This window comes from Trachinotus anak, unplaced genomic scaffold, assembly GCF_046630095.1.
Source record: "Trachinotus anak isolate AG129_WGS33_773 ecotype Australia unplaced genomic scaffold, CSIRO_AGI_Tana_v1 ptg000004l, whole genome shotgun sequence".
NCBI lineage: Eukaryota > Metazoa > Chordata > Actinopteri > Carangiformes > Carangidae > Trachinotus > Trachinotus anak.
Genome location: NW_027273855.1, coordinates 4,693,878 through 4,721,776, shown reverse-complemented (window position 1 = coordinate 4,721,776; position 27,899 = coordinate 4,693,878). Strand labels below are relative to the sequence as shown.

At 42.4% G+C, this 27,899-nt stretch overlaps 2 protein-coding genes across 9 annotated transcripts; one reads left to right on the top strand and one right to left on the bottom strand.

The window, feature by feature from the left end:
- Nucleotides 1-986: 986 nt before the first annotated feature.
- On the top strand, nt 987-12,904 carry brpf3b (bromodomain and PHD finger containing, 3b). 3 transcript variants are annotated; one of them, XM_071475393.1, is made up of 13 exons: nt 987-1,356; nt 3,189-4,750; nt 4,903-5,059; nt 5,265-5,396; nt 5,979-6,107; nt 6,624-6,936; nt 7,344-7,634; nt 8,327-8,914; nt 10,348-10,429; nt 10,517-10,605; nt 10,896-10,990; nt 11,209-11,363; nt 11,562-12,904. In XM_071475393.1, the coding sequence occupies exons 2-13, from the start codon at nt 3,213-3,215 to the stop codon at nt 11,743-11,745; spliced, it is 3,753 nt and encodes a 1,250-aa protein (XP_071331494.1). In that variant the 5' UTR covers nt 987-1,356; nt 3,189-3,212; the 3' UTR covers nt 11,746-12,904. The 3 variants fall into 3 exon arrangements, with proteins under 3 accessions (XP_071331494.1, XP_071331491.1, XP_071331492.1); XM_071475390.1 differs by having other exon boundaries at nt 988-1,356; nt 8,324-8,914; XM_071475391.1 differs by lacking the exon at nt 987-1,356 and adding an exon at nt 1,426-2,428 and having other exon boundaries at nt 8,324-8,914.
- Nucleotides 12,596-27,341, bottom strand: nr1h5 (nuclear receptor subfamily 1, group H, member 5). Of its 6 annotated transcripts, none has more exons than XM_071475398.1 (11): nt 27,190-27,252; nt 23,045-23,184; nt 18,345-18,743; nt 18,123-18,263; nt 17,842-17,966; nt 16,187-16,285; nt 15,997-16,093; nt 14,767-14,883; nt 14,526-14,615; nt 14,292-14,405; nt 12,596-13,598 (listed from the first exon to the last, which is right to left on the bottom strand). In XM_071475398.1, the coding sequence occupies exons 2-11, from the start codon at nt 23,139-23,141 to the stop codon at nt 13,396-13,398; spliced, it is 1,482 nt and encodes a 493-aa protein (XP_071331499.1). In that variant the 5' UTR covers nt 23,142-23,184; nt 27,190-27,252; the 3' UTR covers nt 12,596-13,395. The 6 variants fall into 6 exon arrangements, with proteins under 6 accessions (XP_071331499.1, XP_071331500.1, XP_071331496.1 ...); XM_071475399.1 differs by having other exon boundaries at nt 23,045-23,180; nt 27,190-27,206; XM_071475395.1 differs by having other exon boundaries at nt 15,997-16,285; nt 27,190-27,341.
- Nucleotides 27,342-27,899: the final 558 nt, after the last annotated feature.

Below are 27,899 nucleotides of genomic sequence, written 5' to 3'. Positions count from 1 at the left end.
CATGTGTGCACACATGTTTTGTGTACATGGGGGTGACAGGACAGGTGTCAGGTTTCCGAAGCACCACATCAGAAAAAAACGTCTAGATATAGTTGATAGCGTTGTGTTATTTAGAATGCATAAAGCTGTTAATAAGATCAATACACACCGATCTGCTACTGACCCTGTTAAATAGCTTGCGCGCGAAAATCATGGCCTGGTGACGTCAAGAGGGCGGGCTAAACTTGTATCAACTGCTGGTGTCAAGGCAGCCAACACAGTCGACCGTAAAAGCGGAAGTGAGGCTTTTCGCCATCAAAATAAAACTAAATAGGAACAGCATAACGATACATTTTCCCGGCTAAATGATTTTCACGATTGAAAGTCAAGATTCAAAAGCAATACGTTATTTTTAAATCATTTCTGCCAAATGTCCAATGGAAAGAGAACTAATCAAATTTAAGTTATTCAATCGTTTCAAAATAAATGAGACAACTTGGAATGCTGAGCACTAAATGCACGATAAATTGGATGTTGGAGAAGAAGATTAAATATCTCCAGACAATGTTACAGCAGGGAATTGTCAGACAATATAGGGAAAATACAATTAAAAAGCAGTACAGATCATATTGAATATAGTTCCATCAAAACAACAACAACAATAAAACACAACACGCATATCTGAAAACAGTTCAGGAAAAGATCATCTCTGCTCTTTTCAGCCCCCAAATTCCTTGGCTGCAATCAAGAGTAGAGCTCACCCAACTTCTGCCACACTTCATCATGTGAATTGATAACTTTTCGTCATATTGGCAGAATGTCAATGGTATACTGTGAAACGGACCTGTTGCCAAAAAAATGAAGTAGATGTTATCAAATCCGGCCTGATGTTAAATGTAAGTACTTTGAGTTGAATTAGAGGTGAAACACTGAAATACAGTATTTTCCCAGAAGGGCTTTATTTTGAAAGGTGGATCCGGAAGTCCTATGTTGTTACTCTGGCTAATATCGATTTAGAACTTACTCTAGTCTCCAAATAGCTAGCCAGCTAGCCGAAGGAGGCTAGTATTTCTCCTTCTCACTAAATTGGGTCGACAATAAGCTGTTTCTGAAAGTAATAATGCAGATATACCACTCTTGTTCTCAGTAAATCTTTGGGATTGACGGCTTGCCTCCCAAATGCCGTGTTGTGAAGAAACGGATGCGGTTTAAAATAGCGAAATATACCGGCTGTACCAGCAAACTGTAGCTGGCTAACGATAGCTGTTAGCTTCGAGAGTACAGCAAGTTAGGCGGCTGGCTAGGAAACCATTACTGTAGAGGCGGCTTTAGACCGCCGGCTGTCGAGCTACCTGTGTCAGCCAGTTGCCATAATAGGTAAGATGCTACCTACTGTTTCGTTATTATGGACTAGTTCAGAACTTTTAAACACGATTTTAACTAGCAAAGATTAACTTGTTTTGCGCCCTGTCAACGGTAAAAAAAAATAACAGTCCAGCTAACGTTACTGCTGTCAGTCTGTTAAGTTAGCAGGCTAGCTAGCTGATATCTTTACTTGTCTCTGTACTTTAATGTCAGAGTACTGGGATATTGTTCAAATTTAGAGCATTTCGCATACCGAACTTACAGGTTAATGTGCTGCTTCAAAATTATTAAACAATTATTAAGATTTAAACTATAGGATAGCTTTTAACAATGTTTTAAAACTGTAAATATGGCTGACATTTTACTCTCGAAATAAGGACACTGATCTGTTGAGATCGTTGTATTCCTGAAGCTGATTGGCTCTGGGGTGGATCAGTCCAACTTTCCTGAAAGCTGATTGGATGTGTCCGTTGTGTTGTGGCTAGTGATAGTATTTGCCAACAGTTAATGAGATAAAGTCGAGAATAATCTACAGATAATTTTTCTTTACTGGCCGTTTGTTTTTAGACAGTGAAGAATAACCCTCAGCACAATAGCTGATTAGCTGGCAACACATTGGTCTATGCATTTAGTTACGGACAGTAAGTGAGTGCTGTGGGTTGAGGTGTGTGAAGGAATGTTTACGCTGCAGCTGATAGCCCTGCCTAATAACACAGTGTAGTAAAATACATTGCACGACAGATGTGGCTGACACAGATGACACATGTTTTAAATGACTGGTTTTGTCAAGAAGTTTAGACCTTTTGGTCTTTGTTCTATGGCGTTGTTACAGCAATGGCATTAATTTGCTCAGTTCTTTAAATATTATGTAAAGATCATGAGGGGAAATTAAGCTGTTGAAGCAGCAGAGAATAAATAACGATAGATAAAATTTTCTATTACATTTTTTAAAGATGGCACCCCCTAGTTTTGGATTAATTCAGCAGAATACCAGTCCATGTAAACTTACCTGCAAATGTCACTTTGGTCCACTCAGATGCTGCTTACTCAGTGATACTAACAACACACTGTCTTCCCATGACATGTAAGCTACAGCCAAGTTTGTTTGCTTAGTCTCTGTTGCCCACTCACAGCACCAACACTCTGGCAGCCAGCCAGCTGCTTTACACTTTTTACAGAGACTCACACCCCTCCAGCTGGTTGAGAGAAAAAGGAGCATTTCTCATATTTCTCCAAACTCAGGCATATTTTCTTCCTTATAATAATAAAACAATTAACAGTACATTTAAATACAACCAGACATTTTGGACTACAAAATGGAATTTAAAATATTGAAAATTGAGCAGAACATTTTCATATTTTGCTGTAACACCATCAAATGTTTATTCGTGTGTAGGGCTGAACAATGCAAAAAAATAAAATCATGTTGCAGTTATTTTGACAAAGGTTGTAATTGCAATATGAGTCACAATTATAGTGGGAATGGTAATTTTTGAATTTCACTTTTCTTGAAAAAAATATATAAATGATGATAATGTGATTTTTGCTGGGGTCTCTAGCAAACAAGCATGTCTTTCATCTGGACAAAATTATGTGTTGGCTGGGTCATCTCTATAGCACCACAATGCTTCATGCTGCTGTGACACATTTTACCTTTTTATAAAATGTTGCAGCTCCTTTAATTTGGATATTTCACATGGCCATATTGTGATTTTTGAAAATATTTTGATTAATTGTTCAGCCCTATTCTTGTGCAGTTTAAATGTACTTGCATATTTTATGCTGTTATTTACCATCTGACAGCACAGATTTGTCCTATATTTTGTTTTCTTTGTAACCAACAGGAGGGATATTGTGATCAGTGGCCTATGAGGAAGCCACGTCGAAAAGGCCAGGTGGCCGGAGGAGGTGGAGGAGATGTCAAGAAGTCCAATGGGACAGTTGCCAGGCGGGGGGGTGCCCGCCAGCGATCTCCCTCGCCTTACAGCCTTAAAGCATCTACAAGCAGAGAAACCCTGACCTATGCCCAGGCCCAGAAGGTGGTGGAGGTGGAACTGGATGGGAGGCTTCACCGCATTTCTATTCTGGATCCCCTGGAGGTCATTACTGAAGATGAGATGATGGCTCAGGACATTAGTGAGTGTAACAGCAACAAGGAAAATAGTGAGCAGTCATCATCTCCCACCAGCAGTGCCCAAACAGCCCGCAAACCAGTCACGCCCCGAGGTCGCAGGAAAGACTCCAAATGTTCCTCTATCAAATCACCACCACCTTCCAAGAACCACTGTCCCAATTCTCATCCACAAACACCCGAAAAGTTACATACAACACACCATCAACACATGACCCTCCCTGAGCCTAAGTTTCGTGTGCTAGAAACCTTCACACCAGTCGAGGCACCTCCTCTGCCTACAGCATATTACCGTTACATTGAACGTTCAGTTGAAGAGCAGGAAGGTGAAGCAGAATATGACATGGACGAAGAGGACACCGCTTGGCTGGAGATGGTCAATGCTGGCCGAACGTCAGAGGGTTACTCAGCTGTCTCACCGGACACTTTTGAGCTGCTAGTGGACCGACTGGAGGAGGAAGCGTACCGGGAAGCCCGCAGCCGGGCGCCCTCTCAGAGCACTGTTGACGATGATGCCTTCTGCTGCGTGTGCCTGGATGATGAGTGCCTCAACAGCAACGTCATCCTCTTCTGTGACTCCTGCAACCTGGCTGTGCACCAGGAGTGTTACGGAGTGCCCTATATACCTGAGGGCCAGTGGCTGTGCCGCTGCTGCCTCCAGTCCCCTCAGAAACCTGTTGACTGTGTTCTGTGTCCAAACCGTGGCGGCGCCTTCAAGCAAACAAGTGACGGCCGCTGGGCACATGTTGTCTGTGCCATCTGGATTCCTGAAGTCTGCTTTGCCAACACAGTGTTTCTGGAACCAGTAGAAGGGGTCAATAACATTCCCCCAGCACGCTGGAAACTGACTTGCTACCTGTGTAAGCAGAAGGGCCGTGGTGCATCTATCCAGTGCCACAAGGCCAACTGTTACACTGCGTTTCATGTCACATGTGCTCAGCGTGCTGGCCTGTTTATGAAGATTGATCCTGTGCGAGAGACAAACGTCAATGGGACTGTGTTCTCCGTTAAGAAGACAGCATTCTGCGAGGCCCATTCACCACCAGGCCAAGAAACCGTATCAGATGAGGAGACTGAAGGAAGAGTGGTGGGCAGCAGAGGGAGGGCTAGTAGAGGATGGAGTGCATACACAGATGGTCCAACTACACCAAAAAAAGGCAGAAAATCTGATGATGATGGCAAAACGGATAAAAAGAAAGGGAAGAAGAGCGCAGAGTCAACAGCTAAAAACACTCTTTCACCACAAGTGGCAGTGCCTCAGATACCCACAAGCAGGTCAGATTTTCAGTTTTACCTGTAATATTATGATTCATCAAAAAATAGTTGGGTTTTTTGGGGTTTTTTTTGCAATTTATATCAAGATGGTTTTCATAAGGTATTAGTCATGTTGACAGTACAACTGACTTGCATCTATCTCTGTTGTACAGGCTGAATATCATCTGCAAAGGAATCATCTTCCAGAGGAAAAACCAGTTCATGCAGAGGCTGCATAACTACTGGTTACTGAAGCGTCAGTCAAGGAACGGTGTGCCACTGGTCCGGCGTTTGCACTCTAACATCCAATCCCAAAGGAATACTGAACAGGTCAGGGCAGGAAACAGAAGTGTAGCCTTGGCACTATGTAACTATTTTTGCACTCTGATGATAACATTTTTTTGTGATGTTATTCTGCATATTTATTTGGCCATTGTCTCACCAGACAGTTTCTAAAATTAATTGATTGCCTTTAGACTCAACTCTGCTGTAGGATTTATGCAATGGAACCCTAAAAATGTTTTGTACATTGTAGCCCGAGGTGGATGAGAAGGTTTCTGCAGCAAGAGAGGCACTGAGATATTGGCAGAAGCTTCGGCATGACCTTGAAAAAGCCAGGCTGCTGGTGGAGCTCATCCGCAAGAGGGAGAAACTCAAACGGGAACAGGTAACAGACAAAGATGAGTCTCACAGGCATGCACCTGTAAAGTGCCTTGAGATAATGTATATTATGATTTGGCGCTATACAAATAAAATTGAATTGAATTGAATGTATTTGCTGTTCAGGCCTATCAATTCACTGTTTACCTTGAAAGCATATGGGCCAATATACGGAATACAGTATTTCAAGGCTGAAAGCCAGTGGTACTGTGGCCTGTGGTTTAAAAAAATATATATATTTTAGCATGATCTTCAATGTAGTCTGATGTTCTGCGATGGCTGGATGGTCTCAATTCCTCAGTCTGTCCTAAAGATATTGTACATTGACCTCTTAGAGGCATTACCAGGAGTAAAACAAACAAAGACCCTTTTAAATTAGGCCATCAGTTAACCATCTACTGGACATATATTTTATTGTGTTGTCATGTTCTCTGGATATCATGTTTAGAAAACTGTTAGTTTGATTAGTTAACATTATATGGCCACTCTTAAAATAACATCTAAGACTGCTTCTCTTCAATTTAGCTTTCAGTGCGGATGCAGCTGTCACATATGTTGACATAACATGTATATCGTCTAACAAATGCAGGTCAAGGTTCACCAGGCAGCTCTGGAGATGCAGTTGACCCCAATGTTGGTGCTGCTCCGCTCCACTCTGGACCAACTACAGGAGAAGGACACAGCCCAGATCTTTGCACAGCCAGTCAACATCAAGGAGGTCAGACATGTTTCAACACTGACACCAGCGATCGCATGCGGTTTATAAAGAGTTGCAAAGTGGAAGGGCCCGTTGGCTTCAGACATGTTTTTCCTCATACTTCATTCCAACTTTAAATATTTTTTTAAATGAGGTGCACATACTCATGAGGCTGTCGGAGGTGCAAATAAGATGTGTGGCAAATTCAGAATTCTTGCACTTGCAATTGTAAAGCAAATGTGGCTCCAGCTGTGTGACACATAATATGGGAATAAATGACATGGTTTGATGGTTAACCTAAACTCATGTTTTTCCACCTGTCAGTAGTATGTCACAGTTTTAAGACTGAAATCAAATCTCATTTGAAGCACGGGGCATATTGTTTGGTGGTTAGATTGAAGCAGCATTCATAATACAACTTACAAAAAATGGCACCTCTTGTTATATTGCACACCAGTTTCTTAGACTTCCACAAATGTATTTGCTAATATTTGTCCATTCTTGTCATTAACATTTGGAGTTATGTCTTGTCCTCAGGTCCCAGATTACCTGGAGTTCATCAGCCAGCCTATGGACTTTTCCACCATACGTACTAAGTTGGAGAGTCATGCCTACCGGTCAGTGGCTGACCTGGAGGCTGACTTCAACCTAATGGTGTCCAACTGCCTCCTCTACAATGCCAAGGACACCGTCTTCCACCGGGCAGCACTGCGTCTTCGAGACCTGGGTGGGGCTGTACTGCGCCATGCACAACGACAAGCCACCAACACTGGCCTGGACCTGGACACTGGCATGCTCCTCACGGAGTCACCACAGAAAAGAGACTTTTACAGCTGCACCTGGGAGGATGGTAAGACACAGTGGTGGTACTCGAGAGGAAATCAGAGCACACACTTGTCTTTAGTATTTTAGAGTACTTTAGTATTTTAGTATTTTTAGGCTCTGCCAGTGTATGGCACTGTTGTACCACTTATTTTGCATATTGCACTTCTGTTCTATCTATCTATAAGCTGAAGTCAATGTTGGGAGTCTCTTTTCTTTCAATAAATTTGTCAGTATCGAGTTCTGAGTCAGTAGTCAATGGTAAAACCAGCAGTGCAGTGGGTTCTTGCATGGGTTCTCCCATTTTCAAGTGCGTTGGCATTTGTACCTCCTCTTTTCAGCCAAATAGCTTCAGTATTATAGCTGTGAATGTTGTATTAATGGAACATGCATGCTAGCTTCACTATTAGCCTAACTTCTTTCTGGTGTATTCAGTTGACAGTGTGCTGGATCCAGACAACCGGCTTCATATGACGGTGGAGGAACAGCTGAAGGAGCTGTTAGAAAAGCTGGACTTTGTCACCTCCATGCGATGCAGCGGTGCCCGGACCCGACGCATCCGCCTGCTCCGTCGCGAGATCAACAACATCCGCTTCAGGCAGGGCCAACACCCCCGCCACAGCCTTCACAACGGACATCTGAAAGAAGATGACGAGGATGATGAGGATGAGGAAGACGACGACAAAGACACCCAGGCAGATAACGGCCTTTTGTCTTCAGACAAAGGTGGGTGATGAAAAGCACTGAGGTTTCAAAAGTATGAAATTGCCAATGCATGAACCTTTTAAAAACCACTTTTTTTCAATGAGACCAGTTGTGAACATGAGCTAACGGAACATTGTCCTCAGGTAATTGAGCCAGGGTCCCCCCCACGCACCAACCCCACCACCCCACTGTCTCCAGTCTAGTAAGTAGGGGCCCACAGAGTCTCGTTAGCCATGGCTGCCTCACAACTCCTCTCTCCCAGTGCACTCTATGTCTGCACCTCTTTTGAACATCACTCTCATGGACTCACCACTCTCCATTGGCCACGTACAGTCATGCCATATCATCCCACTTACTACAGGCTAGCCCAGTCAATCAGTCTTGTCACCGTAGAGAAGGGCAGCAGAACACCTGTGATTTGTGTCAGTTAAGTCATAAAGTGCTGCCATGTTACCATGTCGCTGGTGTACAGTTGTGAGAGCAAAGTTATTTATTCACTCGTCTTGACAAGGTCCTCCATATCTACAGAATACCTCAACTCCCTTTGGACTGTGGTTAGACTGTTAGAATGAAATGTTAATCATTATGAAGTGACACCATTTTCCAGTGTGAATACTACACCACCACATCACACTACATACTAAGTGGACATTCATTTCAAATAAGTGCTGAGAGAAATGGAGTTTCATTTTTCTCCTCTCATCTTCCAGAAGACCTCAAATCCACTTCGCCGCCAACACTGGAACCTACAGGCCCGGCTCCTCCTCCGCGACAGGGGGACGCACCTCTGGAGCCTCCCACCCTGCGGCCAATCACAGGCGAACCTCAGCCCCCCAGATGGCCCTGCAAGCGCTTAAAGATGGACAGTGACCTCTCAGACGGCGCCACAGAGAACATTAATTGCACTAAAACACAGGAGCGACCTGTATCGCCGCCTCCCAGTTTGCACAGTGAAGGGCTGGCGGTGGCCAACGGTCTGCCAGAGCTCAGTGCCCCCCAACGACCAACCACTGGGGGAGTCGGACGACGGACCTCCGTGTTATTCAAAAAGGCAAAAAATGGAGCAAAGCTGTTCAGAGACAGAGACAATCCTTTACTGAATGGAAAGGGACTGCAGGACGACACCACTGTAGCACCCAACTCCACAGCCAGCACCCCATCCTCCACACCTTTGTCCACTCCATCCAAGACCCCACAGAAAAGCCCAGGACCCCCCACCCTCAATGAACAGTGGACCCCTGGTCGAGACACGTGCTCAGATGGTGAGCTAGAGAAGACACCAAATCATACACTGGAAAGTGGTGAGCAGCTTTACACAGTAAATGACATTAGACACTTCTTTACCCCACGTTTAAGGTGGTCCACTGAGGGTGAAGGTTGAGAGCTGATTGGTCTTGGTTCATTAGGATGTGATCACATATCTAGTTAACACTGATTGTATATTTGAAACATGTCAAACTTTATTTTGATTTTGATTTCTCTTTCTTGTGATGTGAGGAAACAAAGCATGCTACTTGATCACCGCATAGCAGCTTGTTTTTGCCTACTTTAATCTCCCCAATCAACAAAACAAGCAATTCCCCAATCCCCTCTATCCATCCACCACCCCCCAACCCTTATTATCTATGGCCCTGTTCAGACCTGGTATTAACACGTGTGTGAGTGGAAGGGGACAGCTCTGAGTACAGGTGTGAACGCACTTAATTCAAGACGCGTTTGAGGTCTGATCACCCAGACCACATTCAGAGGTGGTCTGGGCCGCATGTGGCCACATTATTTTAGCAGTGAGAATGCAAATGTGTCCTTGCCACATTGAAGGACCACCTCCTCTACTGACGTCCTCCACCGCAGTCTCACTAGTCCCAACACAGTTTTATAATGAACCAAAAATATTGTTACTATTTTGCTATTTCTAATGGCTGAAACCTTATTTCACTGTAGAGCATCCACAGCGTTTTAATTTGCTCAACCCCTTCATACCTCCCTATCTCTCACTCGCTCACGCACACATACATAAACAGAAGCACATTGACAATGGACCCATCTGTCTGATTGGCTAAAAACAACACTGCATATCTGTTTATTTGTATATAAAGTGGGGAAGTGAGATCTGATCACCAGTGGTCACTGGAGACGCATTTTCAAGCCACGTGTGAACAGATGTACTTTTAAAGCTGACTGCTTGTGATCTGATCACTGAAGACACATGTTAATGCCAGTTCTGAGCAGGGCCTTAGACCACATTTGGAGGGGGTCTGGGCCATCTGATCACAAGTGGACAGCTCTAAGTACAGGTGTGAACGTATCTAATTCAGGATGCATTTGAGATCTGATTACTCAGACCACATTCAGAGGTGGTCTGGGCAACATGTGGCCACATTCTTTTCGCAGCGTGGACACAAATGCATCCTGGCCACATCGAAGGAAATCTTATTCTACTGAGGTCTTTCGCCACAGTCTCATTAGTCTCACCACAGTCATAATGAACTGAAAATATTTATTATTTAAAATGGCTGAAACCTTATTTCATTGTTGAGTTGTGAGCAGTGCAATGATTAATTCAATTCCTCCTTGCCCCTTTCTCTCCTGAATGGATTGTTGTCCAAGCACTGACTTGTGTTGTTGTTGTTGTTTTGTTTGTGATTGAAAAAAGACTAAATATATCCTCTGCTTTTCCTCCTGGCCTTGTTATTTCAGCAGCAGCTGTTCTGACATTTCTGTCATTTGCTTTCAGGACTCACCAATGGCTTCAACAAGCACAAAGATGGCAGCTCTGATGCTGAGTACAGCCCTTGCCCAGTCCTCCACAAAGAGATGTAAGACATGATGTTTCTGTTGCCATTGCTTGTCTGCTTTTAGAAATGATCGACAATCCATTGACAATACAACGTCTTGTTTTACAGCAGCTCGCCACCCAAACGAAGCCTCGGGAAACCAGCTCTTTCCAAAGTTCCCTTCATGGAGATAGTCAATGGAGACTCAGATTACACTGGTGTGTTTGTTTTGTTTCTTTTCTTAACCTTTTTTTTGATACAGCATAAACGGCAATCTGCTCTGATTTTCATATGTCCACATGGTGAAAAATCTGTACCCAAAGAGAAGAAATTTAAGTTCTATAATTGTTGGTCTCATGAATGTGCCCACTGTGCATTAATCAGTCAAGAGGGGCTTTATTACCTGTTCACACAGGCAAAGAAGCTCTTTGCAGCAACTGTATTTGCATAGGGCTTCCTGGTAGCAGAGGATGCAAATCATTGATTTTAGGTATCCGCTGTTTTGCAGGGAACTGCAGCCAAATATCTGAGGACGAGACAGAGCTGGAGCCTCTAGATCTGGTTTGGGCCAAATGTCGAGGATATCCCTCCTACCCTGCTCTGGTAATCCCTTATTTCATCTAATATTACTGGAGCTCCATCTAACATGGGTTGTCAACAGGTGGTGTAGCTTTTTAAATAGGCAGCTTTCACCAAACCATATTTTGAGAACTTTTAACAAAACAGTAAGAAATCCCTGAGACTGTATTACAACTGTGTGACAGTGCAGTGCTAGGAACAAACCTAAAGTCCCTCTTGGACTCACTGTGTGTTTGTTACAGATCATTGACCCAGAGATGCCCGAGGATGGCCTGCTGCACAACGGGGTACCCATCCCTGTCCCACCCAAAGATGTCCTCCATCTGGGGGAGCAGAGACAGGAGGAGACCAACGAGAGGCTCTACCTGGTGCTTTTCTTTGACAACAAACGAACATGGTGAGTTTCGAATTTGCACAACTGTGAAGCTTGTCACAGTGAGGAAGAAAGTTGTTATTGTCCCAAACCATGACTGCTTTATTAGTAAATAAAACATCATCATATATATATAACCAAATACAAGTAAGTGTGAAACAGTGAAAGTGGGCATCATCACTCCTGTTCAACAGGCTTAAATCTGTGTCTTTGGTATTGTAGGCAGTGGCTTCCACGTGAAAAGGTGACACCTTTGGGTGTAGACGACACAGCGGACAAGCTGCGCCTAATGGAGGGCCGCAAATCCAGCATCCGCAAGTCTGTCCAGGTGGCGTACGACCGTGCCATGATCCACCAGAGCAGAGTCAGCCACAGCCAGGGCTTTGTGGCCTCTAATTACCTGTAGAGGGCGACCATGAGCCCTGTGCGCACCTACAGTCGGCCGCCATTTATTTCTCCTTGGTCTTAAAGCAGCAGGTGGGACAGGTCATACTGCGGGTTGAATTTGTATTCACACTGTGGTCTGAAGAGGTTGCCATGGCAACACAGAGTCCTGGACTGTAGTTCGTTACCAAACCACTAGTGTCTGACACCCGGAGCGGTGGTGTTTGCCTTCGTGCCGTTGAGGATGTGGATGAAGTTACCTTTAGGTCCCATGGTGCTGGGGTCAGTAAGGATCGCTTCCCTGCTCAGGAGTGTATCGAGGTATCTGCTCATTCCACCGGGATGTATTGAGGCTGTGTATCTGGATCAAATGTAGAAGAATGCCCCTCTATTTTGTTTAATGCTACTGCCAAGGAAACAAATTGTCAGAAAAGAGATTTGACATTTATATGAACCACAGAAGACGAATGAATGGATCACTGCCATCTTTTATACAATAGCTTTTTACATTTTTAAATTTCTTTTACAAAGACACTTGTATATTATAAAGGCACACTTTGTGTACATATGTATGTGTATTATCAAACTCAATTTAATTTAATGTTGCTGTTTTAAAATGCGTATTTCAATCAACCCACATGGGGCAAAACGAGGCTGTGTATATTTGTGGAGATAAAATAATTCCTGACTTGCTGCAGTGTACTAAGGTTGTCTTTGATGTAATTTCATTGTGCTGTGTGTGCGTGCGTGTGTGTACATTCAGAGCATACAACACAATGAGCCGTTGTTCTTTATATTTGAATTCTCTTTTTGATACAGAGAGAAATAATTTATTTATGGAAGACAGAATTATAGAAATAAAGCTATATTGGTTAAAGTTGAGAATGAAATTTTATTTAAAACAAATGGAGTGAGGTTTTAAAAAACATGCAGCCAACATTTTAACAGATGAATTCACGTTTGGTTTGATGTTGATGATTTGACACAGAACCAATCAAAACTGTTGACCCCCAAAACATTATATTTATTGTCAAGAGCCCCATTTTATCAAATGGAAAAATACACCTTTATAAGCTTGTACTACCTGCATATTTTACCTGCTCACCAAATATTTTGTCTGAACCAGTATTTCCTCATTTTGGGAAATAAATGCTCTATTAAAAACCTTTTGGGATACTTAACTGCAGTTTTGTGTGTGTTTTTGAAATCAAAAGTGAGGTCACTTCTCTAGTGAAAATGTGATGTCAGTTGGATTCCTGACATCAGACAGAAAATAGTCCTCTCCACTGATGAGCTCCAGTTAACGCACAGACTACATTCCTGTTTCATTTTTAACAATACTCAGTTTAGAGAAAAGTACTTTAAGTGTACATGTTAGCTATAAACAACAGTTATAAAAAGACCTATACACATTTCTTTGCTCAAACAAACTACAGCAGTCCACAAGCACATGTCTGTCCCATTAGGAGCTAAAATTCAATAATGACTGAAGCTGACTGAGAAAATGGAAGATTTGTGTCAACAACAGGAAGTCAGGCCTGTTGATCCAGCACTGTCAGATTAATATCATGTGAAAACTTTCTCTCTAAGACAGTGTTTGCACAATTTCTCAGCTCATTCATCTGGCCATCTAACTCCCCAGAGATGACAGTGGTGGTGTTCCTCATTTCCGTCAGGGTCCAGGCTGCTGTCTTGTCAGGAGGAGGTAATTGTGACGGAGGGTTCGGAGCTCCGTCAGTCTCCCTAGTAGGCGACCGAACCGCTGCGGTCCTCCTCGTGCAGCTCCAGTCTGGGCCCCACACACCCTGGACAGCAGGTCCAGGATCAGCTCCTGCATTTTCTCAACGCAGCTGGCTGCCTGCAGAGACGCCCGGTCTGCAGGACGGGGACACACAGGAGATCTGTTTCTTTGTGTTTATATCCAAACATTGATTGACGTATTCAACAGCTACTGTATGAGTGAAGCTGAACACAGCTGTCAAAACCCTGCTCTAAAGCATGAGGGCAGCGGATTCTGCCAAAGCCCTGATAAAGTCTACAGTCAGACCCTTTGAGACATATTGAGTGAATCATCATGTCTTGTTACTATCACAACCTGCTGAAGAGCTCCAGATAGGTTTATACTGATTTACATTTCAGTCAAGCACTTGTATGTCTTTACTGAACAGCTGATTGGATTATAGCCCTAAGATCCTCTACAGCAGGGCTTCTAAATATTCCAGATGTACCCCAAAATAAAACTGCAGAAGGGGCCTTCATCCATTATGCAGCTAAATGGTGGAACACCCAACCAAGAAATATTAGAGGGGCAAATCCAGTGGACATTTTCAACATGAAAACGTACCTGTTCAATTTATCATTCAATTAGCTCTTATTTTATTCTAATCTTTGTTTTCTTCTTTCCTTCCTGTTTTATCTTCTTGTCTATTTTAGATTTGTCAAAGCACTTTGAGCTGCATTCAGTCTATGAAAAGTGCTACATAAATATAGTTTATTATTATTATTACTTTATTATTATTTCAAACCAAACATCCACAAACAAGAGAGAGCACATATGCCTGGTCTGACCTGAGCAGAGCAGAGCTGTAGCAGTCAGCAGGCTGTACTCAGCCTCCGTCACCCGCAGCGTTTTCATGCTGTCGAAGAAATTGAGCACTGGCCCAAAGAGATCCTCGCTGCCTCCTGTTCACACAAGCAAATGAGAAAAGCCTCGTTCATTTTCATGTGTGACACTGTGAACTTTTTTTTTTCCAATCTCAAACACCACAGATAATTTCTGAGGGAGTGAGTTTCTGGACTCACCTGAACTGACCAATGTACTGCTGTGCAGGTTTTCCTTTGACTCTGCATTTCTCAGCCAGTTGTGTGTTGACATACTAAAAACCTGCAGGGCTGACAACAGACAAAAAAAACTTTTTTTTTTTTTCTTTTTTTTACTGACTTCAGTGAAAATAATTTATTTAGATGTTCTGAAATACCAAAGTGTGATTTTTATGATGTCTGTGTCTCGTCCTGCTTCTTCCTCTCTTGTTGCTTTATTTACCTGGACTGGGGCTTGTTGGGTTGTTGGAGAAGTGCTGAGCTGAGAGCAGAAACATGACCTCCAGTGAAGAGACAGACAAGAGAGAACTTTGGTCTGAGAAATCCAGGAGGTCAAAACCTGTAACAAGAACATCACAGCTCACTTATCTTTTGAAATGACATAATAATAGCACCAATCACTAGGCACAATGGCTGTGACAACAGGTGGCACTGCATACAAATATACAATGCTGCATTTCTCCATCTATATCCTTTAGCCTGAGTGACTCATCTCATCAAGCTGAAATTGCCAAATAGACCCCCCCCATCATCATCTCGCACTCATACACTTTCTGCCTCTGCCTCTGCCTCATGTTATCACGTTTTTAATTTATTTTGTTTTTATCTCTGTTTTAATCATTATTTAATTACTCTATTTATTTAGTCTTTTTTGTGGTTATGACTTGAATTTCCCCTTGGGGATAAAGGGAATAAAGTATCTATCTATCTATCTATCTATCTATCTATCTATCTATCTATCTATCTATCTATAAAAAAAACTTCACAGTATTTCAATTGCTGTTTCCTATTGATATGTGGTATTATCGTGTACCATGTAATCCCATATGGGATGAACCATTTTGATGGTATGACATGAAAATAAATCCATTAATTGTCTCCTCGCACAATAACCAAACACCTCACCAACCTCCGTAGTCAGTCTGCAGAAATCAGCCAAAACAGAAAATATTTAAAGAATAAGTCTGCTGATATTCTGTATTTTTCTTACTGTCAAAAATCCATTGGAAAAATCGAAACCAAGTATTGTCCGTGTTGGCAGTCTGAAATATCTTACTTGTTTGTATCACAGAGTTTCGTTGTGTCTAAAAACTATTAAAAACACATCAATGAACCACAACACTGTACTCTATGACATGTTCCTTCACTACCATGAGCATGAGCATGGGCACTGATTTTGAGTCAGCCCAACATAACGTCATGCTGCTTCCCGAAATACTCACTAGAACGCCACTGTGTATTAATCCACTGCTGGAAATAGTCCGCAACAAATGCACTATTTATTCTTATTCAAGTAATGTTTACTTAAGAAAAGAAAAAAAAAGTGCCCAGGAAATTACTGAGCCTTAAAAAATGTCTCAATTTTAAATTTAATCATATCAATAGACAGGATAGGGAAGACAGTTTTAGGAGCTGGACTAACACAAACACAGTAAATTCTTGTCCTTCTTACCTGGCACTGTCCTGGCAAACTGCAGCAGTCTTTGCAGGTGGGGTGATACAACATCAGACAGGCCCTCCCCTTCTTCTGCATATGGCCACTCAAACAACTGACAACATACACACAAGAAATCATGAGGACAACATGAAAAATGTTTATATGCTTTTGGGAATACAAGTAATGTTTCCACACTGTGACCTACCCTGCTGTGGCTTCCGTTCTGTGCTCTGTACAGCCGATGGGCCTCCACCATCCTGTCCACAATGTACTTCTGTTCTCGGGTTAAACTGGCCGACACAGCCTAATGAAGATAGAAGTTACCGCACAACAGCATTAACCCAGTATCAGGAGGATTATAATTTCCTCATGGTGAAACTACAAGGTAGAAAGCCTTGATATGTAAGATAAATGTTGTCGTGTGAATTTGACAGCTCATGGTGGAGGGAAGTTTACACTTGTCTTGTACAGTTTTGTTCAATCATTCAACCAGCTACAAACCAGTAATGTATCCAATTAAGCAGCCAATAAACAAACCAGAAAATGAATACCCATCTAAGAAACCACCCAGCGATTTAAGCAGCAAGCACCCGAACATGTTGACCAAACAACACTCTATTGAATCATCTCACTAACCAAGTTATCTGTTTTCTTAACCTTTCAATCAAGCAACCACTCAACAAACAACCAAGAAACCATCTAACCAAAACGATAACCCAGCCATTATCCAATCACACACCAAACCAACCACACAACTACCCATGTAACCAGCAGATCAACCAACTCTACCAATCATCAACGTAATCCATCACTGTTCAACCAATAAGGGGTTGGCTGATATGAAGATAAACCATGAGACAATGTAAATTTGTCAGTTGACAGTTGTTTTTTTGCCAAAATGTTAATACTGTGGTGCCTACTCATTTAATTCTTCATTTCGTGTATTTAGCCATTGTGGCCATGTTGCAAACCAATGAGTAGGAATGCTTCATGGCAATACTGGATGTGTCAGATTCAACCCAAAAGAAAATATTTTAAACCTAGTTGTTTAGTCCAGGAATAGTTTTTCAAATTATTTTCCACAAAATCAACATATATACTGCCTCCTCACAGCTCTGGCTCAGAAGGTAGAGTGCCCGCTAATTGGAAGGTCGGTGGTTTGATTCCCAGCTCCTCTAGTCAGCATTTTGAAAGCGCAGTGTGCAGTGCATGAATGTGTGTTTTTAGCGTAAAGAGCTTTGAGTGGTTGATAAGACTAGAAAGCGATATGTAAGTGTAATCCATTTACCATATATGGCAAAAACAAGTTGCATTTACAATAAAAGATGATATTATCCAATCTGCTCACTCCTAGTCCTACCAATCATATAGCCAACCATCTGTTAAATGATTTAAAGAGCCACCAGTCCAGCTCCAGCGTCCTTCAAACTATTGTTCAAAGTAAACAACTTTATAACCAAGAATTTATACTAGCAGCTGTGAAAGGTTGTAGGACTCAGGTAGAGTTGTTTTATGAGCTAAATGCTAACATAAGCATGCTAATTCACTCACAGTGACAACACTAACATACTAATGTTTAGCAGGCAAAGTTTACACTTAAACACAGGTGAGGCTGAAGGGAATGTAAATAGTTTTGTAGTGGACAAATCTTGTCTTAATGATGAAAGGTTGGGGAATCACCAACCGAACCACTTAGGTGTTTTTCATGTTAATCCATCCAGTAATTGTTGAGATATTTCAGTCTGCAACTGACCAACAGTGCCATCTCTAGAGCCACCATGTCGCTGGCATGAAAAACTATCATCCACTCAGCTAAGCATCCAGTAAACCACAGACTGAGTGAGTCCTGCTGCACCGCACCTGTCCAGGTAGTCTGCTGGTAGAGCTGACCCTCCTGCTGTCTGTGTTCTCCTCCTCATCCTGTCCTCTGCCTTTACCCCCTTTCCTCAGTCGCTTGGATTGGCACTGCACCTCCGTCAGAAGGCCTAGGGGGAAAAAAATTACAATTTTCAGACTCAGATATGTTAAATCAGTCAAATGCATATTGTTTTAGGGGACAGTGATCACTGTCACCAATCTGTTGATTTTGTTACATTAAGATAAACATTTCATTTCATGGAGTTCAGCTAGATATCCCTTACACTCAGCCAGCATTCCCACGGCGCGGCATTTCCTCAGCCGACAGTCTTGGCACTTCCTCCTCATGTACATGTCCATCTCACAGCCGCCACCACTCTTACAGTGATACACAGCATTTTTAGTCACACTTCGCCTGAAAAAACCTACAACCAAGGGGAAAGAAGGACCAGGTGAGGTTGAAACTAAAAGCAAATAAATAAAAAAGACAGCAAGGTAAGGAATACCTTTGCATCCCTCACAGGTAAGAGCATTGTAGTGATACCCTGATGCTTTATCGCCACACACCACACACAGCTCGTCCTGACCTCTGCTCTTCCCCCCAGCCCCTACCCGTGACCTCCGCCCTAGAGGGAGCCCTACCGCTCCGAGCCCCTGCACCAGGCCTCCACAGTGGGGCTCGGGGCTAGGATCACAGAGGGCCTCCAGGCAATGAGAGCTGTAGTGGTACGGGGCATGGCAGAGCTGCGAGGAGGAAGAGGAGGAGGATGGTGAGGAGGTGGAGGAGGGCGGAGAGCTGTAGAGGGTGAAGGGCATGTTGGCAGGGCTGTACTGTTGTTGGCTGTAAGGGAGCAGCTGGAGATCAGGGTCCTGCAGGGGGTACCCCAGAGGGTCAGCCAGCATGTCTGAAATAGAAAAGGATGGAGGATTAGAGACCGCCACTTTAATACGTGCACCACTTTAATGTGTTCATGCATTGTGTTCAGATTTGTGATCTGATTCAGTGTTTTTAACAATACCACACTATAGAAGTTGATTTAAACATACAAGTTCAGACATTTAGACTTGACATTTAAAAAAAATACAGAGAAGGGAACTTGAACTTCTTAGAAAACTGTTCACTTCCTAGAAAGCACTAAAAGTGGTGCAGCCTTTTTTTTCCATAACCATTGGTTTGCACTTTAAAGGATGAGGCTGACATTACTCAGTGTTATTGATCCTAACAATATTAGCACTCTCTGTTAAAGCTGATATTGCCAAGAACTACAGTGCCCAGCTGTTTTAGTCAATTTCAGAGGCTTTTTTTTTTTTGTTTTTTTTAAATAAAACTTTACATGTGTGACCCATTTTTAAAGATTTACATCTTCAATAGGAGCAAAGGGACTTCAGGCTGAAAGCCTAATACATTGTCGGTTTTAAGAAACAGAGTTATCCTTTAAGATTGATATCCGTCTGTGTTATCCCCCACCCTGACATCTTGGCCTAAAAGAACATACTTACATACATCGTATTTATAATATGATTGACTTGATGATCATATCAAGCTCTAATAAGCCATAATTACCCTTTAATTGCGAACATTGCCTAACCTTTGTCTTTGATAGTTAACGTATAGCATGTGTGTGTATATCCCTCCCAAAAAGTTAATCTTGTCACTACTATGAAGGGTTAAAATGTTAGAGACACTCATCTGAACTACAGAGAGAAAACAATCGTGGGAGACTGATTTCTTTAGCAGGACAGAAACATAAATGAACATTTCAGGCAACACAATTACACTGTTGCGAGTCAAAGAGCGTCATAGGAATGTGGTCTTACGTGACTCGTGTGACTTCACTACTTTTATGGCTCTTGTGGGATACAATAAAAGACTTTAGTGAGACCTTGTGAACTTGTTCAGACTGCTGAAACAGGATGCAGCTGACAGCTCCCAGTGCCATTTATGATTTTTTTGATCCTCTTTTCTGGACGCTTCATGCAGTCCATAATGGTCGTTCAGTGTTGTGACGGCCTTAAAACATCTTTGAGTGTGGGTGAGCAGCTTGTGTTTTGCAAGTCCCGTCTCTGCTGAGAAAACATGTGTGACCACTTCGTGAAGTACAGCTGGACCAGTACAACTGGGACTGCTGTGGGATCTGTTATGTTCTGCGTAAAAGGAGAGCCCACCCAATTGTGAGGAGTCTAGGGACTGCTGCAGATGGAAGTATGAAGGGTAAAACATTTTTAAAAAATGAAGACGAGGGCTGGTAATAAAAGTAATTATTAGATGCAAAATGTGTGTTATTTTAAAATGTGGTGCCTTTAAGCTTAACACTGCAGCCAGCTGTCTAGTCTTGTAGCTCTGTTGCATTGTTTAAGTGATACTCAAGTGATTGGGTAATGCATGTCCATACAGTTGGGGGAATTATGACTTTTAGTCCCTTGTAGAATTCAAACCACTGGAATCCACTCTTCCAATAATGCAACTCAATATCAGTTTTTGCTCAGACCCTCCCCATCTGATAAATGCCCAGGTATTTGAAACCCCACAGTTGTAATACAGGCTTTTTGTCAAAATGTCACAAAGGCAAATCAGAGATAACCCTGATGACCATTGATGGATTACTTAATGAGGCTACTGTGCAAAGGCCCAGGGGCCCACAGGTCCAAAGGCTCTGGGCCCAGTCAGATCAACTCCTAAAACCTCTGGTCATTCAGTATCCTCTTTCACTTTCATCATAGCTCAGGTTTCTACAAAAAAACAAAAAAACAAAAAAACCACTTCCCTTGTCTCTTGCTCATCTGCTTGTTTCACTTGTGGCATTTTCCCTGTATTGGACAATTATCAGCCTAGAGAGAGAGAACTGTGGATGTTGTGTCTGTGTGGTGCAGCTATGCACCTCAGCCATTAGACTGGCATGGTGCCCTCTCATTTAACCCCCTCATTTTATCAAGACACAGCCGACTCTACGCCCTGACTCACAGAAGTCAGAAGAATGTGACGAGACTGGGCTCGATTTCTTTTTTTTTATTTTATTATAATGACATAAATGGCCTAAATGCACCTTTGGTTTAGTTTGGCAAAAATAAAACATACACTTAACCCTAATCCTTGTGTAGCTGAGGTCCCCTTTATATAGTCATGAGGTCTGAGGCACATGCCACTGTCACAATTTATCACTCATCAGTTGTTAGTCATTAGTGATTGAACATTGATGACTGATAGTAAATAGTCAGCAGAAACTGATCAGTTTGGTCCCACAGTATAGGTACCTTTGAGAGTTTTGATGATAGTAGATGCACAAAGCTGCAGCATCTTAGATTTAAGTGGATTGACTCCCCTGCTCTGATTAAGAAAGTGTGCACGTCAACAGAACCATCAGTTTAAAGGGCACTTATTATCCTTCCTTTTGTCTTCTCTCTTTCATTCTTTCTCCAGATGTTTCCTGTCATTACTACACTGAGACGGCAATGTTTTTTTGTTTTTTTTTTTTGTGGGGGGAGGGGGGGGTCCTTGCTTTCTCGGCGTGTGACAGAGCTGTGGTTTGTGCTGTTTGTAAACCATTTGAACGCTGTCTAAACACTCCTCAGCCTCCCTTCCATCCCACGCACGCTAGGGAGCAAAACAACACCAGCAAACTACCCCCCATAGCGGCCCATCCAACCCACCCACCCCCTCACCTCCCCCTTCTCCTGAGGGGGGAGACAACAGGGGGAATTTGTTAATGATACACGTCAGTATAAATAGATCCTCTGATGCACGCTCAGCCTCTCTGTGTGCTGTGAATGCAGCGAGCCGGCTGAATCTCTTCAAGAACTATTTTCTCCATCTCACTGAGTTCTAAAAGGTGGTAAACAAATTCTTGGCATTTACCCATCAATCGTTTACTTAAAGCGAACCAACATAACTTTTAAACACAAGTGACGGTCATGGGATAACGTACAAATATCACAGTAGCAAAACAGTAGAAGAAAGCCACGAATTTGACTCAGTAATGTCTGTTTTACAGAAATATCTACCTGAAGTTTGCTAAGAAAGCTAACATTAGCAGCCATAAGCTACTGGTCATACCAGACAACATGAAACTGCAGCAGTGAAACTCTCAGTCTAATAAACTGAGAGAGGGGCCATATTGTTTATGAATTTAGCTTTTCATCTGTTGAAAGTGTTAATTCTTCTGTCAAAAGTTAAATAGTCTCACTTTAAGTCAGCGTCAGACGGACTATCACATGACAAATCACATGACACGTGTTAAAAAAAAGTCTAACTTCTGCCAAAAAGTTGAAGAAATCTCAGAAAGTAGCCACACAGCAGTTTAACAGGCCTGTTCTCCAGACGTCCTTTAGATTCTGTTTTTATCTAAAAACAACAACAACAACAAAAAACAGCATGCAGATATTTTTGGTTTAATTTTCTCAGGTAACCCAGGTAAAAACTGTCGCCAGTTTTCATTCGAACTAATTTCTATTGAAGAAATAGACCAACCGTGTGTTCTGTGGATTATTCAGAATTAAAAGGACACTGCTGATTCTAGACAGAGATGGTTGCTTTTGAATTTTACAGATGTAATTTTTCAAAATTGAAAACAGAAATTTATTCCATTTTATTGTGTGGAGATGGAGTCATGAATCTTATACATAAATATCAAAAAAAAAAAAAAAAAAGGGTGGGGGGGGGGTTAAACCAAAGCTGAATGAAGTGAGAAAACCTGGATTGTAGCTTGGGTGGACTCACCCTTTACAACAGCAGAAAACAAAAGTATACCAACTCTCCTTGCTCCTTGTCTCCTTTCTATTCCAGGTAAGAAAATATCTAGCTGCCAGTGACACAAGTGAAGTTGCAGCATCATTTGAATTAATTTACCATTGACCGATAATGCTGAAGGTGCTTTGAAAATGACATTCAAATTAGATAAGACATGAAAACACGTGTCTGAATAGCCGGTCTTTCATGCACTTACCAGTGGTTTCACATACCAACAGTCCAGTTAAGACAGAGCATCTACAAATCTCATATCGGTTCATCCTCAGTGTTTTATATACTACTGTAAGCATTAATATGTCTATTAGAGCACAGATGTCTCAGTTTATTTTAGAGAAGCAAATGATGAAAAAACAGAAGTAGGAAGAGAAGTGAAAGTAAAAAACTAAGCAATAGTAAAAAAAAAAAAAAAAAAAAAAAAAAAGCAGAAGAGCAGAAGAGACAGAAGCGTCACTGTGGACTCACCGTAGTACTGGAGCTGCTCAGTGGAGCAGTAACCATCCGAGGCGGAGAGAAACCCCCCTGCTGAAAAGCTCATTTCCAACTCAGTCCACTCTCTCATCTGGACAGAAGATCCTCTCTTCAGCTAGTAATACGGGATCTATCTTCACACACACGCATGCAAAGACATAAACACACACACACACACACACACACAATTACTCAGAGGATTCACACAGATATGAAGGATCTGGGAAGTGCGGAGACATTCCTCAATCCCCAAGATGCGTCCAGGTCTCTGAGCTGTCCAGGCTGATATCCCAGCCTATTTTTAAAAAGTAGAGAGGAAGAGTGCAGCTGAGGCTCTCTTGGTCTGTGGTGGATGATGTGCTGGAGGAGGTCTTAACCGTCCCCAGAGGGAAAGACGAAAGGGAAAGCAGGGACACCCAGGAAGGACGAGGATGGGACTGTGGCCCAAACAGCTGGACCTTGCTGGGACTTCACAGATCAGAAGACAGTGTGGATGGATGGAGGGAAAGACGGAGACTTCATCCCTCATGGGCAGAGCAAGGGACACTCAACACTCAGGGTGTGTGTGTGTGTGTGTGTGTGTGTGTGTGTGTGTTGAGATTTGGCCTGGATGGATGTATCCCAGAGTGCAACAGCTGGTCTGGGCGAAACAAACGTTTTCTCAATTTAGTCTGATGATGTTGTACCAAAAAAATCCCATCATTACATGTTAAAATTGTTTAATAAAAGTTTTTTATGAGCATTTCATGGACTAAACACTGAATTATTTTCTGCCTAATGTGTGTGTGTGTGTGTGTGTGTGGGGTGTGTGCTGTGTGTGCGTACGTCGGTCCATGTTTGTCCTCCAAGCCTTGGGAGTGTGTTTACTCTGTCTTTTGTTTACCACTGTTCTGTTTGTGCTGCAGTTAATATTGGACAGTGGTTAGATTTAAGGGGCCCGAGGACCTGGGCCTCCCCCACACACAGCTAACCAGGCCGAGCAAAGAGCGAAGGAGTCGAGGCCTGAACCGCCCGGAGGAGACCGAGGACTGACCTCAACACTGGCCTGTACATCTCTGAGCAGGGCTGTTTGACATGCAGCATGCTTACTGAGGATTAACTGCGCCCTCCCACCCGCTTATCCTCCCTTTCACTGGCTCATTATGGGAACCAGGGCTGACTGGTGGATAGCAAAGGGTGAGGGAAGAGCCAGTCATGGTCACAGTAGCTGTAGCCTTCACTGGAGTGATCACGATCGATCATGATGACAAATGCTGCACGGTGTCTTTTTTTTGAAGATTATGTCCAAAGGGTAAATTGGTACAAGTGTGGCCACAGTTCACAATGACAACACTGGGAAAAGTACAAACTTAAAGACAACAAATATATATATATATAAAAAAGACAAATAAATGTGTGACTTTTATGTTATGGTAATATAGGAACATACAAATACATGAAATTTGCACGGTGTCCACAAGACTGAGAAAGCCAAATGTTCAATTTTAAGAGTTTCTGAACTTTAATTGCAGACTGATTAAAATAAAAAAAAAATGTTCTTAGTTGGTCCTGTTTACAAAATGAGGGTCTAAGGATGGAGGGTGTATGTTGTTCAGAATATAGAGCCCTCTTATCCACTTAGACCAACAGTCTAGAAAACAAATGAATGAACTTAAATAGAGAAGAAATTGTTTTTTTTGTGAAACTTGATTAAACAAAAAGGTTAAAAGTCTACAGCCATGCTGGCTCCTCTGTGGTGCTTTGAGCTAAATGTAGTTGGTGATGAATTAAAGTTCAGATCTGATGATGGCACTACATGAAAAATCATGAAAGCCTGTACCTAAATCTATAGCAATCCATGTTTGTTAGTTGAAACAATTAATTTAAATGTCAAATGAAATGTCAAAAGAGGAAAAGTCAAAAGAGGAAAAGTCACCAAAGTCACTGAATTTCATCATCTGGGGACCATGAATGTCTGTACAAAATTTTGTGCCAATCTGTCCAAATAGTTGTTTCTTTCTGGACCAAAATGGTGGAGTGACTGAATGACCAACACACACCAGCAATGTCACCCCTATGTAGCCCTAGCAGAACTTTAAAAAACTGCCTCTGAGATTAGATTAAGTCACTCTAAAGTTCCTAAATGAAGTGAATGAAGTGAACTTGTATAGTGAAATTATCTCAGAACTGTCTACCGTATACTCTTCTGAGGTAGAACTTTTCACTTTTTGTTTTCACACTGAGTTCAAGTCAAAATCAGTTTATAAATTCATTGCATTTCATGAATATTGTACAAATCATGAAAAAAGAAACAGTTTAAGAATAAATATTTTCTTCAGATCATTTGCTGACTAAATAGCACAGTATCATCTGCGTAAACTGCAGTGAATCACAAACAATTTGTGCACTGACAGATTAGTGATAATTTCGGGAAAGGCATGAATTCACCGTAGTCTACTGTTATTTCTCAGTTAACAGCAGTGTGTCTCGTGACCCGTCCTCACATATGTGACAAAACGAGCCATCAGCCATTCCTCCAACTGTCTCTGACCTCTGAGGAATGGACGGAGAGCAGAGAGCAGGCAGGAGCACTGAGAGTGACACTAAATGATGGGGACAATATCTGAGAGCGTGCAAATGTCGCCATGGATCTTCTGGAGGTGTCACACTGTTGGACACATGGTTGGACACGGGGCCAGGCTATAAGGGCTCACCCCAGGGGAGATGAGCGTCACGAAAGAAGGAGGAAAGGAGGGGGAAGAAGGGAAAGACTTTTAAGTATGGTTATTTTAAATAGACTCTGGAACGTTCCCTCCACTAGTTTTCTTTGCACCGACTAACTGCACCAGCATGCCTGCAAATGCGTGCATAAAAAAGGAAAGGAATGCAGCGTGATGAGGTGAACACTAGAAAAATAGGGCAAAGTCTGGCATTTCCGCTTAACACAAACTTAAAGAAACCAAACAGAGACCTACAACTAAGTCAGCTTTTGCTCTGTGGTTCAGACCAAAGAAAACAAACTAATGGCATGTTCAAACCCTGGAGCTCATTAGTCCTAAATCACTCACAAGTACAAGCCTGGGATAAATTCAGCACATCATAAATCCCTTCAGGATGCCCTCTCCATGTAGCCAGCTCCTCTCTTTATCACAGAGCTGCTGGCTGGTAGCTGCAGCTCGATAACGGCCTGGACTGTTTACTGATCCTCACAGGAAACTGACGCTCACGTTAAAGTGGCCTCAGTATTTTGTGAGTAAAGTCCATAACTTATGTGTGAGCATATGTGAGTGAGCGCAGTTGGGGGGAGGGGGGGGGGGGGGGGGGGGGGGGGGGGGGGGGGGGGTTTGGCTATCATGAGAAGGAATGTAAACTGTCCAATGTTAGTCATGTCCACTTAAAGCATTTGTTAGACACAATTTCCTCTGTTCTGTAGAGGTTATTGTGAGATTGGACTTTCAAACTACAGTTTGTTTATTTCCTTGCATGCTCTTTTTTATATAGAGGTTATGTATGATGGATTTCCTCAAATACACTCAATTACCTATAAAAATCAAAAAACAGTACCCTACTGGACTGCAGCTTGTAAACAGTGGCATTCGTCATAGTACCTGTCACCTTAATCAACTGGTGTGAATTGCATAGAAAATCAGAGGCCAGAGTGGCCATCCCCTGCTGGTGTTTACGCTACGAAGCTGTGGAAAAGGGCACAAGAATTTACAAGATTCTTCTCACCTCACTACCCATGTTTTCCTTCTTTTAAAAGGTGGAGAAGTTGTATAGTAATAGTAATAGTAATGTAATATCATCTATATTGGATCAAAGGTTATACCTATTTAGATTTTTTATGCATAAATGGTCATTTTTATAAACATTTTTGTGCCTGTGTGTCATTAGGTGTTAAACTCACTAAAACAAATTCCTATGACCTTCACTGACATGGCAATAAAGTGTTAAACCACACTAACATACTGCAGCAGAAAAGTGACATGTTATAATGTTAAACATGTCATTTTTAAAAATCAACCTATATTCGGTCAGAACCCAGTTCAGAACTTCCTGGGTCAGGATGCAGGACCTGAACCTGCTGATCCTCAGGTCACTGAACACCTTGTATGTTTTAGTGTGTATGTGTTAGTTAGGAACAGAGGCTGTGTACTCACCACTGATGAGACTTCCCGCTGTGTCGAGCGTCCTGACGTCCTCTCGCTTTGTCCAACTCTCACTTTGTGTAATGTTGACTGCAGCCCAGCCTCCATTCTCTCTCTCTCTCTTTCACACACACACACACACACACACAAAGTAAACAGAACCTTCCAAATGAGACAGTTGCTCTTCATGTGTGTTTTAGTTGGACGTGTGGGACCCCGACCAAAGATCTGTCAGAAATCTGTCAGTGAGGACAAGAAATAATTCATGGGCATTTTATGGGAATGAATTGGTGAACATGAAAAACACAGCTGGGGAACAATGGCACTTGAAGGTAATGTGTGTCACCATGTATTTCAATGATGGGAAATTACAAATAACATATATATCTACCATTAAAATTCCCAATATGGGGCCAATTGGTTGCGCTAGGGATTTGAACTGGCAACCTCTGAATCACAAAGGACCCCGTCTCCTCCCCTCCCCCACTGGTAGAAACTGAAATCATCTCATTAAGAAATTCCCAGTATAGAGTGTTTATAAACAGGCTCTTGTTCGTCCCTGATGATGGATGCATGCTCTCTATCACCGGCTCTTCCTGCTGACTCCCCAACCCGCTTAACAATCTCCCTGCCACTGTTTCACAACCACGCACTCTAACACCCTCCACCTCCCAGAACACACACACACACACACACACACACACACACACACTCATTGAGCC

Bases quoted from the DNA above. Each gene is read 5' to 3' on its own strand.
- brpf3b (XM_071475390.1), top strand. From the start codon at position 3,213: ATGAGGAAGCCACGTCGAAAAGGCCAGGTGGCCGGAGGAGGTGGAGGA. The intron at 5,060-5,264 runs GTCAGGGCAGGA...TGTACATTGTAG, and splicing joins CCCAAAGGAATACTGAACAG to CCCGAGGTGGATGAGAAGGT. The intron at 5,397-5,978 runs GTAACAGACAAA...TAACAAATGCAG, and splicing joins AGAAACTCAAACGGGAACAG to GTCAAGGTTCACCAGGCAGC.
- nr1h5 (XM_071475395.1), bottom strand. From the start codon at position 23,141: ATGAGAGAGTGGACTGAGTTGGAAATGAGCTTTTCAGCAGGGGGGTTT. The intron at 18,264-18,344 runs GTATTCCTTACC...CCTTGGTTGTAG, and splicing joins TACCTGTGAGGGATGCAAAG to GTTTTTTCAGGCGAAGTGTG. The intron at 13,599-14,291 runs GTCAGACCAGGC...CCCGTCCTGCAG, and splicing joins TACAGCTCTGCTCTGCTCAG to ACCGGGCGTCTCTGCAGGCA.